This window comes from Caloenas nicobarica, chromosome 1, assembly GCF_036013445.1.
Source record: "Caloenas nicobarica isolate bCalNic1 chromosome 1, bCalNic1.hap1, whole genome shotgun sequence".
In the NCBI taxonomy this organism is placed as follows: Eukaryota; Metazoa; Chordata; class Aves; order Columbiformes; family Columbidae; genus Caloenas; species Caloenas nicobarica.
In genome coordinates this window covers 66758399-66776847 of record NC_088245.1, presented here as the reverse complement: position 1 = coordinate 66776847, position 18449 = coordinate 66758399, and the positions used below count along the sequence as shown (strand labels likewise).

Genomic DNA, 18449 nt, shown 5'->3' with positions numbered 1-18449 from the left:
ATTTCTGAGTCCTATGGGAAACCTTCACTTAAAACACCTTCATGGCGTTGAGATACAATGATTGGTAAGTCCAATTGCATCACATTAGGTCCACTTGCTTACTGTAACTTAGGAACATCTTACAGGTCCCCCCAGCCAGCTCCACAAACACGTGGACATTAATCTCACACTACTGAATAAGTGCAAGGGGCACAGGGCAGTTTAAAATCTGGAGAGTTTGAGAACTTCAGAGAGTGGCACAGTTTCTGCCCAATTTGCTTTTAAATCCCCTTACTTTCAATCTGCATTTTCAGAGTTTTGCTTCTCAGTAAGTGTTACAAAACTAGCTTCCTAGCCACAAAATGAAGATTTTTTCAAAATTTTCTGGAAATATTCAGTGTTCCTATTTTGGGTCACTGCTAAGCCACTTCTTAAGTAACTAAAGAGAGAGGGGAAAACATTTTTAATGTGCTATTAAAAAAAAGAATTTCCAAGGCAGAGACCACATCTACCATGTGTCAACTCTGTTTAAGTGCTAAGACCAAGAATGACTCTTGGGGAATAAGATGAAAGATTGTGTAATATATGGTGCCTTAGAGGTAAGGCCTGTGGGTTGTATTCCTTGGATTTTCACTAGATCCCTATACCTCAGTCTCCCCATCAGTATATTGGAGGTTGTTATTATTCCCTACATTAAGAAAGCATTGTCATTAGTGTTTACAAGACCCTTTAAGTTCATTAGGAAAAAAATCAAGGTGGCAAAGATTATTACTATCTATAACAACTATAATAGGAAAGAAAATGTTATAGGAGTTTAATAAAACCCAACAAATTTGGAATATACCAACCCAGAAGCAGCCCCAGGCACGAGCTTGCATTTCCTTCCTTTCCACATCAGCAGACACAACCTGGAGTTGAGCACTGTGAAGGTGACTGACAACCTGCTGTCCCCTCCTCCAGGAAAATAAAGTTCCTCATAACTATTTGTTGTGCTGTATCAAAGGGGGAAATCAAGTTCAATTTGTGCTCTGTGCTGCAGTGCCCAAAGTGACGAAAGGAAAATGGCCAGATCCTGAGTCACTGGCAAAGCTGCTAATGTAACATCCAGAGGTGCTGACACCTCTCTGGTCCACAGGGTCCTTTTTTCCTTCACTCTTTTCCAGTGTAAGATGGAGGATTCACTGTGGCTGAGTCTTTGTCTGCCACCAAAACGATGCTCACAGCAGTGCCTGCTCAGCTGGAGGAGTCCCCGTGGCCACCTGGAAGGTTGGCCCCATCTAGCTGCAGTGGGCAGATGTGTGAGGGTGACGGAGACAGGCTCAGGTGGGAGCATGTGTGTCTGCAGAGCACTGGCATAGGTATCAGTGATAGTGGGGATGTCGCGTGTTTGATTCTGTCTGTCTTGAAAGGATGTCAGGGAGGGAGGGTTTGCACCTACTTGTGAGCCTGAGAAGGGATCCTGCTGGTGCCTCTGAGCGTGTCTGCATGTGAACCTCTGTGTTCATCAGCTGTGTCTGGGAGTGCATGAGGATGACTGAGCAAAACCATCTGGACTGGTATCCATCCCACCCATTCTACTCAGTGACTGTACTTGTGTGTCTGAATGTGTCTGTGAACACTGCAGGAGGTACAGAAGAGGAGGAGGTACCCGTGACAGGTATGCGACGCGATACAGCAGATGTGACAAGCCAGGGGTGTGTGCATGGATACATGATGTGAGCTATCAGGGATAGAGAATTGGTGACTTGCAGGCTTTTTTGAAATAATGGAATATTTCCCTGAGTAAGTTGCCCTTGTGTTGTAGCAGTATATGTTTTTCTAAGAGTGAGTGTTGTGACTGGTCTGAGGGTTGATGGAAATGGTGAGGATTTTTTAATGGGAGAGGTGACAGGAGGAGAAAAAAGGAAAGTAGAGCATTGCATGTGATCTGATCCATGGTGGCCTCTGGGATACGTAGGTGCTTCAGGAAGTAGCACTCCTATGAAGAAGGTTAGGGTAAACCCAAAACTCATCTTGCTGTATTCCTTCCACTATAAAATGTTGGTCAGGTCTGTTGTACTCCAGCCTGCTGTGTAGTGGTTTGGTGTTTGTCTATCAGATATTCAGGAGAGCTGAGTACTTTACATCTTGCACTTCTGAAAAGTTTTCCAAACTCCAGTAGGAAGTCAGCAGAGGGTTGCAGCTTGGTTGATACCTGAGTAAGTTCAGGAAGGCCAGAGAGATACCAAGAATACTTGGAGACCTGTGCAGTGATTTCTCCTTTAGTCTTTTTTTATTTCTCAAGTTAAGTAACTCAGGCTTAAACCAGGCGCATGGGGCCTTTTCTTACAGTCATCTTGCTTTTGGTGTCAAGAAGCTTCATATGATTTGTCATGGGCTCCTGCTCCCATTCTTTGGAATATCTGACAGCCTATACTCAAGTCTCCCTCTCACCTTCTCCTGCACTTCTCCCTTTTAACCCACCCCCTCCCTTTCTTCCTTTTCTCCCTTGCTTTCCTCTCCCTCGTCTCCAGCCACACTAAACCTCACGAGTTCATTTTCACCCTCAATCAATGTGTCCAAAGGCAGAGAACCAGTGGCTTAAATCCTGCAGTCCTTACTCGGGCAGAACTGCCCCCAGGGGCATTTCGCCTGCGCAAGGACTGGAGCGGTTGGGCCCTGCAACACAGTCCTGTACACACACCCCCCGCCATGGGAGCAAGGATCGGTGGAAGGACGACATACATCTTAGCCCGCACCTCAGTTGGGACTCGCATTCATCTCTGTCGCTGCGTCTGTCTGTCTGTCTTTCTGTCTCTGCCTGTCTGGTTCTCTCTGCTTCCATGCCCTTTGCTGCTCAGTTTTTGGCCATCAGTTGCCACTGGAAACAAATCTTTGCAATTGCTAGAACTTTCAAGTTCATTTACCTAAACCTTCTGGAAGAGGCAGAAAACATCTCCTTCCCTCTCCCCTTCTCTCTCTCTCTTTCTCAAATGCCATCTGGGTAGCAGAGGCCTCCAAATTATGTAGCAAAGGGCTGGAGAAGCACAGTGGCTTCTTTTGACATCTTCTGTTGTCATATCCTTACTGCTGCCATCCTAGAAGTTGTATGTAGTCCTGAGCTATCCCTGTGTGTGTGTATATGTATGTATATATGACTTGTTTTCCTTTTAGAAAAAAACTACTGATAAAATATAAGGGGGGGGTGGATTTATTCGTGGTTCAGGTTTTTTTGGTTTTTTGGTTTTTTTAATATCCAGTGGTGTTTTTATTGTTAGAATAATCCAGTTAACACACCATGGTGGCCTCAGCTTCTATATGTAGGAAGCCACGTTGAAGCATGGTTGTGAGCTTTAGCAATGGCAAATGCCAGTTCACAGTGCTTTATTTTGACTTCGGTGAGCTGCTCTGAACTCTTCCTCAAATTAGGCTTAGATCAATTCAAATTTGATCACCTCTTATGCTTAATCAACAATTCTAGGGCATATTTTTTCTCTGTGTTGGTGAGAAAGAAGTATGGTAAGACTATCCGAGCACAACCATGTTTGAACAGGGTTATTTTGGTTTTATTTACATATCTTTTTGTCAGGAAGATGGGGCCTCTTTTTTCTCTCTTTGGGCTTAAAGATGATGATATTCTGAATGCATTTCCAGAGTTCGCAATATGATTTGCCCATTCAAAGAGGTGATTTTGGTAACTGCACAAATTTTTCTGTAAGGAAAACTATACGAAATATGGGCAAACAGAAAAAATGTATGTTTTGCAGAAAAGAGAATGGTGAATGCAAATGACTCCTTCCTCAGTTTACCTGAGCATTTGAGCTGTTACTGATGACCAGCAATATTAGTACCATAAGAAAAAATAATGTAGTTTCCATGTGAAAAACTACTTTGAAAGACTCTCCATACTGCTCAGTTTTGAGGAAATACCCCAATATTCTGGTTTCCACAAAACTACTTGTTATACTTGGCTTCTGACGTTATTCCAGGTGCATGGAATAATCAGAATGTATTTTGCTGTGGGGATTTAAGAGCAGCATAAAAATAAATTTGCTTTACTGGATAAATATAGCCACACACATGCTAGTCAATTAAAATATGAGAAATGGAATATGAAGACTCCAGGAGAACAAATCCTTAAAACCTAATTGTAAAAGCAGTAAAAGGAAAGTTAGCCCTATAGCTGTTAAGACTTGATGCACAACCCTGTCTGGAGTCCTGAGTGACAATGGTTAGAGTTGTCTTCAAAATGCTGAGGCATAATATCTCAATGACTGCACTGAGGAGTGGATCATGGTTTTAATTAGTGCAGGCTTTCACATATCCCAAACTCTGGTGGGTTTTAAGGCTTTTAGAGAGGGAATCTGGATTTCTTCTTTGACTATACATTATTTTTACTATAACAATAATAGCTAATAGTAAGAACACAAAGTACAACAGGCCTTGTCCTGTGTTGGTTAAATGGTAAAATAAGTGTGTGACATGTACATTTCTGTACAAAGAGTTCTTTAAAAAGTACACATCCGGATTGTCTGACCAGTATTTAATTTTCCCTGTCATTTTTCTATCACATCACTTAAAAAAAAAAAAAAGAAAGAAAAGAAAAAAAACCTGCAATATTCTGGCATCAACATTTGTGATATAATACAGTTATATTTAATTTTCCTTTCAATATTTTTTTCCACAAAGCTCAAAAGAAAAAATAATATAAAAACATTACAACTACCCCAAGCTGGTTACATTTTCCATTGGCTTCCTAGCCAGGATAAATCATTCCTTTTGCCTAGTAAAAGTTGCTTTTAACTTTCCCTGAACTCTAATAGAGATTGTATCTTCATAAGAATCCATAGAAAAATCTCTGACTCTGAATCCTTAGATCGTCTTTTAATATATTAAAGTTAATTATGATAGCTCGCTAAGCACCGTAAGTTAGATGGTTGGGTGCTTGGGTGAGTCCAAATCCAGCTAGTTCTGCCATCTAAGGCAATTCCTTGAAGTAGTGAAAGATGTTTTCTGGCATTTAATTCCTTTTTCTAAGACCTACTTTGCTGAGAATGCCCAAGAATTTTCCTACATTACTGTTCTCCACATGCAGATTGCAGCAATAAAGGGTGCACAATCTCCCATATTTCACTCACTCAGTTTTACGTAAAAGCTTCTGTCCTTCATCCAAATTACAAGAGCTTTTAACATCGGTCCTCCAAGACCTCATTCCCTGCACCATCTCTTACTATTATGCATATTTAGAGATCTGCTAATTGGTTCAAGATTGCACTGCCAGTTGCAATGAAAGCAATGTAAGTGATAGAAGAAGGGAAAACACACACAAGTATTTTATTTGTTTTCCTTCTCAACTTTCTCTTCTCCACCATCTTCTTGTCCTCAGTCACTTTCTCCCAGTTTTGCTGAAATCTTTGGTAGCAGAGATCATGTCTCCCATTCCCAGGAGCATTAGGGGTAGTTTTAAGCAAGGCAGTAAATAGTTCCCCTCTGCTTACTGTGTCAGTGATTATTTTCCTGTCTTTCTTCAGCCAAGATACCATCAGTCCAGGGAAAAGTCTGTTCCCCCTTGTGAAGGTTTTTGTGCCAGGCGCTCAGCAGCAGTTCAGCATGGTGATGGGTACCATCCTGCAAACTCAAATGCACAGACTAACAGGAACATTTGAGGTTCCCATTAAATAAAGGCCTGATTGTGGGGTTTTTTTGCTGGTAGGCAAGAGAATGCAACCTCCCAGCCAGATCTGTAATCAAAGGTAAACACGTACAAACTAATTTTACCCCTTCTAATACAGTCAATATAGCACCCTCATTTAGCTCCTGCGCCCCTCCCTCTACACTCACACATACCAGCCAGGCAAACATAGGAGGTTTTGAAATTTTTCACTAGATAACTGTTTTTAAAATGGCTGGTCTGTTCTTCACAGAGACCGTCTGGCACAACATGCCAACAAAATTATTTCTGCTTCATATATCTTCATAGACATCTGCTAAATGGGACCCATTCCCAGTTGCATCCAGATGACCTAGCTGTAGAGACTGGTTTGCTGCTTATGGTCAGCTGACTGATAGCCAAAAATGTGGCTCTGGCTCTAATTGCTAGTAAAATTGACAATGTTGCAGAGTAATGGGACAACCCAGCTGGTCACATCCCAGTTTTCCTCTCAAAATCCACTTTCGAACTTGGAGATACCAGTCAGTGGTGCTGCCTGCTGAGCCTTGTCTGAGCGACTGGGAGAAAATCTGCTTCACTCAAAGCCAGATCAAGTGACATCTTTTCCTAAGCTGAACAGACATGAAGGCAAAGAGACCTCAGCAGTAAAGAAACACTTGTTAATAGAAAGACACTAAAACAAATTGATATTTAGAGCTAGGGATTTTGAGGCTCAACTGTTTGCCCAGACTTGAACACAGTAAATCACACACAGTGAGTATAACATATCATCCAAACTGCCCTACTGGTTTTTTTAACCAAAGAATTCATCAAATCAATAACCCTTTATTCTTGAAAAAAGGTATAGAACAAAGAAATGTTGCTTGGTACCTTTGTAACAGCTAGCTTCAGTCTCCATACGACCACCTCTAACATGCTCTGATAATGCCTGTGTTGGGCATTTCCAATCCCAGAATGTGTCATAGGCTTTATTGTATTCCATATTAACATATAGAAATCCAGTATGACTCTGTAGGCTGTTGTCTTCTAGTAAACATTCTGAATCAACAGTAAATAACTTTGTAACTTAGAAGGCAATGAAAAGATATAGCCTGGGAATTAAATATGGACTGTTATAAATCTCAGATGAAAATGGTCCATCACAAACTCTCTCTTTGGGCTGCTGCTACCTCTGGCTATCCTCTCTTGAGCGGAAATTCATTACCCAAAAGTAACAGGGGCTGCTAGTTCACCTGTATCTACTGTCTCTTGCAATGCACAGTCCTGTTGCATTTGAACAAAGGTGGATTGGGTTATCTTCTGTTTTCAATGTGCAGTTTCTTTGAGCACTTTCATCAAAGCGTAAGATGGCTCATTCATCTTCACCCTCTCCCAGAGCCTTTGGATTTACCAAAGGAAGGGTCCTGGCAACACTGCATGCAGAGTCTTGGAGCTGGCAGACTGCCTGCCTTCTTCCCTGGAAAAAATCTGCTCATGATCTAGTCTCCATCTGGCTCCGTTAGTGCCCAGAAGAGTTATCGTACTGAGGAGTGGGTATTTTGCTACAGACCATAGGCCTGCTTCTGACCTTGATGCCACCAGTGTAATTCCCCACCAGTTACAGAGGAGCCACAAAGATGCTACTGAAGCTTCCTTCTGGATTCACATGCTCCTGCCAACCACATCACAGTAAACCCTTCACACTGAGCTTCCAGCAAACCTCTTCAAAGATGGGGCCCAACAAACCCCAAAGGTCTCCAGCCTCCTTTTGTTCATAGGCAGGTGTGGCTGCCCAGAGAAACCCCAGTAACACCAATACACAGAGGGCACCAAGTTTCAATCTGTTCTTCATTTTTCCTTCTTCCTTTTTACTTTTTTGACATCATGGAATCCTATCAGCTAGTTAATAAGTAATTAACAAATAGCTGTGGAAGTGCTCAAATGCTCAATGCACTGAAGACAAGCACAGCCACAACAGAAGGAAGACATGCTTTTGGAAGCTTGCTTAATCCTTCAAATCATCAGCCCCCAGGGAGGATGAAGCCAGTAGATGACACTCACCTCCTCCGTACTATTGGAGTATTACAAGATGTTGGAGACAGGGAAAGTTCCTGCCAACCTATGGCTCAGGAAAATCATCTTAGAGAATTCTGATGCCATTGTCCTTTTCAAGACTGGCTGTGGGATGGTACAAAGAATGGATAAAACTACACCTCATAAAGCACAAAACAGCAAGTCCTTAAAGTAGCCAAGACTGACATGAATGCTCTGAACAGTCTCTTTTTTTTTTTTTTCATTTCAAGATCAAAATCAGTGGCATGGTCTTAGTTTGGGAGAACCTTAGGAGGCCAATCCATGTCAGATACCACCTCTTTACTTGCAGCCCACCAGAGCAGCTGTGCTTTCACAACATTACTACAGATAAGAAGTCAAAATGATGGAATTTTTGGGTGTTTGGGATGGGAGAGCCTGGATATGAAAAGAACTTTCATTAGGAAATTTCAAAAAGCAGCCCCACAGATTTCCCTCCCTCCATCTCTCACAAACAATGGGGGAAAAAAAAAAAAAAAAAAAAAAAAGAAAGAAAAAGAGAAGAGAAGAATGACCAATGTAAGAGAGAACACAAATCTTCCTAAAGGGGTGGAGGAAAAGAAGACTCCCCTTTCCAGCACAGTGCTAAAGACACCGCTGGGTTTGGTGTTTAAAAACCATATTAACTTTGCCATAGGAAAGCCACTGAGGCATGTTGGACTACTTAGGAACAGCAATGAGGAAACCATTGGCATGGTTGGTAATAGAGTTGAGGATAGATGGAGACTTGTGAACTCTAAATTTTCACACTTGTTCTCTCTCTGTCTTGCTGAGGAGTCTGGTCTGGTCCCAGGGCCATCCCCCCTCAGCCTGCTCTGGGCTGAGACAGCCTGATTACCTCCTTTAGTAGCATTTGCCCTGTTGTGGATCAAGAACTGGGTAAGTGAAAAGGCAAGTTGAATGAAAAAAGTCCACCCTGTCACACATGGCTTCTGGCAGAGATGACCAAATCAGCAAAACCTCTCCTCAGCCAATACTCAAATTGGAAAATCCTTAAAATCACTCCACCTGTAAAACAAAAGTAGAAGGTCCTGCACGCAAGTAGCCTTTCAATATTTATTTGCATGGCTCAGTTTATCTTCAGAGCCTTCCTATCCAGATGTTCTAGGGTTGGGGTTTTTTGGCTACCTGTCCCTCAAAACACAAATAACAAAACACCGGCAAAGCTGCACCTGCCTCTCTGAGTCAGACCAGTACTTGTACCTGAAGATGAGCAGCACATTTCTGATAGTGTTTAATATCTACTTGTTCCTCAGGAGCCACCCAGGCTTGATTACCGTAAGACTTGAACTCATCATTTACCCAGAGCTAATGAGAAGGATTATTAAAACATCCTGAAAATTACGAATAATTTGCATAGATATACTTTACCAATTGTTCTGCTTTCATGAAAGTAATGGGGAAAAATAGAGCTTTCAGCTGTGTAAAAAGTGACACTCATTAACTATCCAGCAATTGTCAATCTAGGGTAATCTGCATAACCAAATTAAAGCAATTGACTTTCCTTATATTTACCTTAAGCACTTGGAACCATAAGATTACTGTCTGACAGTTTCATGCAGATATATGTGAAATTAATTAATAAGCTATTCAAATTGTTATGATTTGCATATTTGAAGGTAATTAGAAAAGCAAGTTCTAGAATTTAAAAATCTTAGAATACATAGGAAATGAAGGAAAAAAACTGATAGCTGCAGGACTCATTTGCTTTAAAAGTTACCTTGACCTTATTAACTGTATTCAAAATAGGCTTTTGTTGCATACAGATATGCTAATATTTCCCCCAATATCTGAGATCATGTAGAATCTATGTGAAGTATAAATGCATATCTATTGCATTTGTATGAGCTGGTATTTTATGTCTATTGACCCACATGAGTTGGTGCAGGCAGAAATGTAATGGCAAACTTCATTGCAGGTCTCACATTTTTCCTAATTCTCCTTATTGCACCAGATAAAATTTTAATTCCCCAGTGCAAGAGATCTTAGTCTCTTCTGCAGAGCTATCTGAGGATTAGCATGTCACATTGCATTGGAACAACTCAAGGTTTTTTCCAGGGAAATCAGCAGAGTGTTCATCATTTGCCCCAGTAAAAGCAGCATTGTACACCTTGATTCCCTGTTTTATTGTAAGATTGCAGCCTTTTCTAATAGGCACTAAAACCAAACCTCAATTTATGACAATTATTTAAAAAACCATCTGGTGCTTTACCCAAGATACAGTCATAGGAAGGTTTGACTTTTTGTTTTGCAAAAGCTCCTTGTAATGGTAACTTTTTTTCTGTTTTAAAATGGAATCAAGATTTTAAATTGCGAAATTTTCAGTAAAAGATTACTCCAACAGAAATAATTGAGGAAAATCAAAATATTTGCTTAAGTAAAGTAAAAACAGTTTAGTCTAGGCTTGGGTTTTTTCATAGTTATATAACATTTCTAATTGAAACGAAAAATTAAATTGAAATGTGTGAGAATAAAATGTGAGATTTCAATCTTACATTTCTTAAATGCTTTTTTCAAAACTGACGTGTTTCTGTGGAACATTTCACTTTCAGCATCAGCATTCTTCTAATGGAAAATATTTTTGTAGAAATAAAAAATTCTGACTAGTTTTATTCAAAATATTCCCAGAAATCCTCAAAGAACGGCACACTTGATTGCCTTTTTTTTTTTTTTCCCTGCCAGTAATTTGATTTTACCATTGGGTTGTGGGAGTTGAGAATTATGCCATCTGCAAACCAGTAGTATTCTCTGTTAGAGAGATACCAGGTACATTTCTGCCTGATTTTGTAATAACTTCACAGACTTTGGTGGCAGGTGGATTATCTCTAGAGCTCTTGTGATTAAAACCACACGCAGCAGTGGCAGACAGATGACTGTGGAGGAGGTTGCGGTAACTTCCCAGTGCTCCCCAGGCTATTACCTGCCAGCAGCCAGGTTGCTTTGAAACCCTGACTTTTTTCAGCTCTCCACAAAGACTTGTGTTACTCAGACAGCCTCCTGAGGTCACTGGAGAATTTTGACACTACAAACACCAGAAAATGTCTAGTGGGTTTTCTTTTATCATGTCTCCATGGCACTGACAAACTCTAAATCTCTTTTTTTTTTTATACCCGGATAAATTCTTGTTCTTCTTGAAGTTATGTCCTTGCAGATCCCATCTCAGCTTGTACGTGACCCACATGTGTGCAAAAAAAATCTCCAGAACAGTAGAACTGTTGGCTTGCACTTGCCCTGTTTGTGTCCCTTACATCCAGCCAAGATGGAAGTGGCCAAGCAGCTGAAAGAGCCCTTCGGTTCTTTCTCACTACCTGTAGCAACAAAAAAATCAGTGTTGCTTGCAAGGTATCCCTTAATGAAACTGCCTTTAACTGCCATCAAAATCTTATCTATATATGACAAGTTCATTTCCCCAGAATGTGTCTTTCTGCCCTTTATTTTGTGCCCAAGAAGGTCACAGATGTGGTATGGTTAAAGTAGGCAGGACTCTTGAAGAACATCTAGATACAAAGAACTTGAGCTAGAAAAGGCTGATGTCCTAGAACTGCAAAGGAACTACACTGCACTGCAGCCTGCTCAGGCCAACTCTACAGTGTGGATTCTCAGAGGCATCCTTCCTGCAATGAGTAGAAAAAAGCAAGTGAACATCTATCATCCTTTCCTCATGGAAGAAGGCTAGCAGACCAATGGACAAGTTTCCAACAGATACAGCATCTTCATGGGTAACTTTTAATTCTCCAAATGTCAACAGCAACCAAGAAAACATCTTAGACATCCATCATCAACAGCCAACTACTGCAAGTGGTCTCCTAAGAGCTTCATCCACAAGCCATGTTTTCCTCAGTGGAGAAATGCCATTATAGATTGTCACAAAAGGCAAAACAAGCATCTGACCATTTGTTTTCTTGAGAAATATGAAGATACTCTGTCATATCGTGGTGCCAAAGTCTCAAACACAGATTTCCTGTCATCTTTTCAAACCCAGGGCTATGAGACAAAAATTAGAAGCCTGCCATTGTACCACTGCATTGACTGAGACAGGTCTAACTAACAAAGCAACCATAACACTGTACATTCAGCTACTTAAATGTTCCCCAGATCGAGCCAGGCCAAAGTTAACCATAACACAGAGGTTGGATTCTATCTCGCAAAAAGAGATTCCTCCCTACGAATGGAAGAAGTCTTATTAGAAAGTTAAAAAGCTATAAGCAAGAAAGTTTTACCCCTCAACTGTCAGAAAGAATTCAGTTTGGATTTCTTAGCAAAGATTGGATCATCTGAAGGAGCTGAACTCGTCATCTTGAGCATGTCCTGTAGTGTTAAAAAAAAATTACTGCCATCAACAGTGCTGGTTATGGGAATGCCACCTGCCTGTACTGCCATCTCAGCTACTGCAACATGCGTACTCAGCAGTCAAGCAGCCTCCTTGGATATATTGATTAAATATGTACTGTACAAACCTAATGGAGCTCCCCTCTAGGCATTTCTAGGTGCTGCTTTTCTGGATAGGCAGTATACAGAGTGTTTCAAAAAGATGGACACAATTTCAAATTGGGTTGAATTTCAAATCAGTCCATCTTTTTGAAAGATCCTGTGTAGTTGTAGCAAACCAGCCAAAAACTCCAGGGAACTCAAACCTCTCAACATGGTCCTTGATCTCCAGTGTTCCACAGGGATGAAGTGGGATTGATATATCTTCTCAGGATTTTTCTACTGAAACTTTCATTTGAATCTATTTATTAACACATCTTATTTTTTTATTCTAAATCTTTATCTATACAGAAGATATTCTGACGCATGGATATTTCAAGGAGCTTTGATACTACCATGATGGTACAAAGTGTTTAGTCTTTTTGCTCATATTTTTGCTTCTGTCTTTACAGCTCTGAAAAGCCCAGTCATCCCTTCTCAGGATTTCAGAATGGATTATGTTATACTATAAACATCATATGATATCGACTGTTACATATTGCCCTTGGAACATAGAAACTGGTTCTCCTGGAGTGCAAATTTTATTGTCTCCTAGATTTCAAAGCATTCGTGCTGTAACCAGGATTTGGAAACCCATAAACACAACCTGTTGCAAACTATTTCCTTGACTTGATGGCAAGATCAGACACCAAGTTTGATATGTGAGTCAGTATGGATGTTCAGGAGACTTTGATTCTCCCTCTACCCATCTGGAGGTTCTTTGCAAATAGCCACCAGAAAGCCTCACTCCCACCTACCCACATGGAGCATGATTAGCAGGAACACAGTGCTACCAGTTACCTTATTAGGTGCTGTGGTCTTGGAGTTTTTAGATATCTCTCCATTGAATAAACCTGTCTTCTTTCCGAGAGACTTGCCCACCTGGGATCCTGAATTCATGATAGGCATAAGCTGTGCCTTTCACTTTCGCGCCTGTAGAGCAGGGGTGTCAAACTCATAAAGCAGTTACATTTCTATAGTCCTAAAACTACATTTGTCTCTTTGAAGGCAACCACGAGGCTGATGTGCCCCCCCGGTGAAAATGAGTTTGACACCCCTGCTCTAGAGGCTTTAAGGATGCACACAGTTTCGCAGCAGCTCGAGTAATGCATCTGTTTAAAATGTTGGTGCCCTAGTACACATTGAACAGTTAACACGAGACACATGCAGGTAAAAATATTCTGAGGAGCTTTTCAGACGTGCTGCAGGGATCCCTCAGTCTTTATCCTGCAGAATCTTTACTTTGGCCTCCAGAACCTGCTTTTCTGTTTCTTGACTTCTTCTGCTCTTTAGCATTTCTATTACCTTTTTTAATATGGTGACATCAAGATTAAAAAAAAAAAAAAAAAAAGAAAGAAATGGCCCAAGCAGTTTCATTGCCCTCATCTTCACTGAGTGTCTTTACATAGATGCATCCTGCCTCAGATATTTCTCTTCCCACTCTTAGCCTGCATGTTCCCTTCTGTGTCATTCTTAGTACACCCCTGGACTTGTTTGTGGTTTATACTTCAGGTCCCTGTTCTCTATGATGGAAATTGCATAAAGCATCATGTCTTGACTGATCTTGCTGTTATTTTTGTTACCCTTTCCCATTCAGTTATGTGTGTGCTGCTTGTGCCACACATGTCAAGAGCAGGGTAGAATACTTGAAGTTCCTTTGCAGGTTAGACCACATGCAGGTAAAACCGAGTACAGCCAAAGCTGCCTTCTGTTAAGTGGTGTAGATTCTCCAAAGGCTTCTTCAAAGACATCAAACTGATGAGGATTTGGTTTTGTACATTGTTCTGAGATTTCTAGAAATAAAATCCTTTCCACTTCAGATGGGAATTAGACACTGGGTTTATTTCCAAGTACCTATCACCATGCCTCAGTCCCTGTGAACTGATGTGACTACTACATTCTCAGGTGCCGAGTGCTGGTTCTTCTCCTGAAACTGGCATGCCCACATCACTTGCAAGGCTGAAGATTCTCAGAAAATCTAGCAATAGCTCTCAGATTTATAGTTAGGAATGGCCACGCTTGAAAGTCCCAGTAACAAGTTCTCAGATACCTGTGCTCAGGTCCATATGGCGACTTTTTGGCAGAGGTGAAAAGTGGTAGGATTTGGCTACTCGCTGAAAGCTTTGTGGATATCAGAAAATGTATTCAGGAACCTGCAGCTGGGGGTTGATTTCCCTTCATATACCCCATCTTAAAATACAGGCCAGTTAGCTCTGGGAATAAAAGACGAGTAAGTCATCCTCTACTTCACTTTCTTAGCAGTGCCGAAGACAGCCAGAACCTTTGGTTTCTAGTTTTTCAATGTGATGCCAACTCCTCCGAGTTGAGCATCCCACATCAACAGTTCCTTGTATCACGATATCCTTTTATACAGCTTTTTTGACTCTGTTACATTACTATTATCTGCACTTTCTGATGAAATACTAACAATATCAAATTAAGGTATAATATTCCACGGCAACTTACAAGGCTTCTTCAGGCAGTCAGTCACAGATGAACAAACACTGTCAGCCAGGGAGGATGGCGAATCCTGAAAGGTGCTGAAAATTGTTGGGCTTCCTTCAGTTAGTTTGAAGGGGCTTTGTACCTTCTACCAGGAATGCAGCAACTAACAGAATAAGGGTCCTTCTACTGTTATAAAAGATTATTTGCAAAACTAGAAAGAGGAAGGGAGATGGGACAGAGAAACTCTTTGCTGGAAAGATGTTTGCCCAGCAAGATAAAATCAAATTCTATGCCTGGTCTGTATGAAATGTTTATACGGGCACCACTCCTTTATTTGGTATTCAAGCCAACTTTTGCCTGTATGTGATCTGAAAAGAAAACACAAGAGCAAACATGTCAAAGACGAGGATAAAATAAATGAAATCTGACACTGCCAAAACAAAGAGTTAACCCAAAAGACTATTATATGATTAGGTGTACCTTGGGTTTTTAATTGTTCTCATTTGCCTGTATCAACAAATAGGCTGTGCATCCAAACTACATTTTTGATTTAGGTAATACAATGCCAGATTGGTTACTGCAGTGTCCTTGGAGAAAAGGAGCGCACTTCAGGAGTGGCCCTAGAGGTGAATTCTGCCATTGGCAGAAGAAGAAATTCATCAGTGTCAGCTTTGCTAATGTAGACACAGGAAGTAATGACAGACAGGTTTAGCATATGGGACATATGGTAGAGGTTAGGCCTTAAGGATTATGTTACTATTGAACTGAAGGACTCCCAATAAAGCTGGTTTTATATAATTTTCAATTCTGCTTCTTACACCTAAGGGTATTTGCAGCCTTGGGTGTTTTTCAGAATTGTTCTCAGTATTGGAAATGGCCTCAGAAGTTAGTCAAGGAATGTCAGGCAGAGTGTTTGCAGCAGCTAGGCTTTTCCAGGCATGACCAGGGCTCAGCTCAGCTCGGCCTCCAAGGACACATCCATTGGGTCCCTGGAGCTTTGCTGTGAGGTGGGTAAAGGTACAGCAAGCTAACCAGTTTTACCAGCCCACTTTCCACAGCTGGTGGTGGGTGGTGTAGGGTTGCCAAGAGCTGATTAGACTGTCCCAACCCATTGTCTTAGTAACAACAATGATATTGCCCAGAACTATGTGTAAGGGAATGGGGATATATAAAGTGTTGCTTTAACACTGGGATATTATGGGTTTACAAATCAGACTGATGCACTAGAAGCTGGCTGGTCCCTGTACAAACATGGCCTGGATCTCAGCTGACAAGCTAAATCAGCCCCTGTATGGAACTTGATAGTAGTCATACAAGAAACATTTTAACAATATGAGTACCTGCACTGCCTGGATGCCAGGATGTCTAGCACTCAGGAGATACTGAGTGCAGTTCACATGTGGTGGTAGTGGATACAGCTTGCATCAAATTCAATGGGAGTTGTACCTACTTCTGCCATGGCCAGCTTTGATCCTGGGCATCCTAGGGAATAAGCCCAGCCTCTTGTGCATTTCTTTCAAACTCCCTTTAGCCCTCTTCTGCCGTTTTGTTGCTCCTGTGTTAGCCAAGACCTAGTTTACTAGGGCTCTTGATTGGAGACTTATTACAGCTTATTTCTGTCTGCCTTTCTTTAAAGCCAGCTGAACATACCCAATGCTCTTCCTCTATGGTAAGACAAAAAATACAGACCACCCTCCCAGCTTCTGTGACACTCTTTCTAACACACTCCTTTATTCTCTTCCTCGTGATCACGAGTTCTCTCTCCAAGTCCAGCCTAGTTACTTGTGCATGAAGCTGCCATGTTGTGTATTGGTGTGAGTCTGGTGTTCACATGAGCTGTGAATATGCTGCACATACGTATTTCTTGTGCATCCTGAGCTTTCCTTGGTCAAGTTAACTGTCGTTCTGCCTTCTAATGAGTCACCAAGAGAGAACTAGACCTGGTAAGATTTCTTGTTAGCAACAAACTATGTCACTATCAGGATGACACTGAATGAGTTTGCAATGCGACTTCATGTCCAAGCCTCCACACTAGAAAGGATGGGGACTCTGACTTTCCTCTTCAATGAGGTGATCCTCTGTAACATTAGAGTTCTTACTTTGCACAAAAAAGAGTAAGTTGTGCCGTGGTGCACAAAAACTCTGCTGCCTTGGTGTTCAAAGGCAGTTCCCACACCACCCCAACAGAGTTGCAGTAACTTCCAGTCTCTTGATTGCCACTTTGCAGAACCTCCTTCCTCTGGCAAGGAGATGCCTTCGAGAAGCTGGATGAAAGCCAGTGGAAAGCAAGCAAAGCTACTCAGGCACTGGCTAATCTGTATCCACCTAGTTGTAAAATGATCATAATCTCCCAAGGCATTGCTGAGTGTTTTTGGCTAAGTGGTTCGATGCCAGTAAATTGTAGATTTGCGTCAGAGAGGAGCCTGTTCTATTTTATCCGCCGCTTAGACTTTGCCTGCTCCAGGACCCTAGGAGCACAGGGATAATGTTCTGCCTGGAGCAGCTGCCTCCTCTTAGCAAGAAAAGACAAAAGAAATGCTAAAACCTTTGTTCAGACTCATGTCCCAGCTTGTTGCAATTCAAAGGGCCAAGTCAACAAGAGCAGCAGCAGGTAGAATAATAAAACACTTTTTTTTTTTGGTCACAACCACAGCAGTACTGTTGTCCAAATAACTTTTACATTTGGACCTCATGTCTCTTTTAGGTGCTATTGGAGTTTAGCTTCTTACAGAAAGTGGAAGAGAGAGAGGCCATAGCAGTTCTCTAGGATTGGGAGAGGTGTGTAACCTTATAGTTAGGCCTCTGGGACTGTGGTGCTCAGTATTGAACGCCATGATTTTTGATTTCCTGGAGGCCATGTTCACTCCTTCACCTCAGAGCAATTCCCTCTGATTCACTGAAGCCACCAGCTTGCCGTCCAAGTTAGAAAACTAGAGTGATGTGAGATGTAAGGAGCACTCTGGCTTTTCTTTGACACAGGCTGTTCCCTAACTTTTTTCACCCAGTTACTGCACAGGCAGCAAGCGTCAGCCTTTGCTGCAGACTGGAGGAAGCTACCCAAAATATCCACGGGTGATTCACCACAGATAGACAGGCACACTGCAGCTGGGGTGCCATCCTGAACTATTGTACATAGCACTGAGCTTTCGGCACGAGTGGGGTCCACACGCAGTAACAAGCAGCCGTGGCCCCTGTGTGTCCCCATGGCTGTACAGCAGGAGCTGGGACACGGACCCAGCTGGGCCCCATCCTGCTCATCCCTGGTTGGAAACAGGAGCACACCCAGCACACAGGTACGTGTCCTCGTCTGGACATTTAATCCCAGAAACGTATGCGCAGGCCTTGGGTTTTATCAGGAGCAGACAGACTAGCAGCTGCTGTTTTCACTGCCCGGTGACAGGAAATCCAAAGGGTCTGTTCTCTCTTGGTTTACACAGTGGTGAGTAGTTAACAGCAGGGGTGATCTGCACTGTTTCTTCCTCCTAAATGTTGCTCTTTTGGTGGTGTTCAGAATGAAACTGTGGTCTTTGCAGCCTGGGTGGGGACAGAGAGGGGGGTTTCTGTGCACTTTGCTCCACGATAGGTCAAGTGGCAGGGTGACAGTGTTATCTCCCCCTGCGAGAGGAGGTCACATTCCCACAGAGCTGCTAGCGGAAGCCACCAGCACTGTAGGCTTTGTACAATATTTTAGGGGGGTAATGAACTGGGAAACGTGGCATTTTCTGTGCCTCATCTCCCCTCGAGCTAGGCAGTGGGTCCTCCACTGAGGTGAGCCTGCTGCTGCGGCAGCCCTCAGACAGACATGGCCTTCACACGTGTGAACGCCAGAGCTGGTTGG

The 18449-nt window shown here is 42.1% G+C and overlaps 1 protein-coding gene across 3 annotated transcripts in view; it reads left to right on the top strand.

The window, feature by feature from the left end:
- Positions 1 to 18449, top strand: part of CACNA1C (calcium voltage-gated channel subunit alpha1 C) — a 485027-nt gene that overhangs the window by 436387 nt on the left and 30191 nt on the right. For all 3 annotated transcript variants that reach the window (XM_065626926.1, XM_065626928.1, XM_065626927.1), the window contains one exon: positions 16248 to 16280. In XM_065626926.1, the coding sequence (XP_065482998.1) occupies positions 16248 to 16280 (33 nt within the window). The remainder of the gene's footprint in view (positions 1 to 16247; positions 16281 to 18449) is intronic.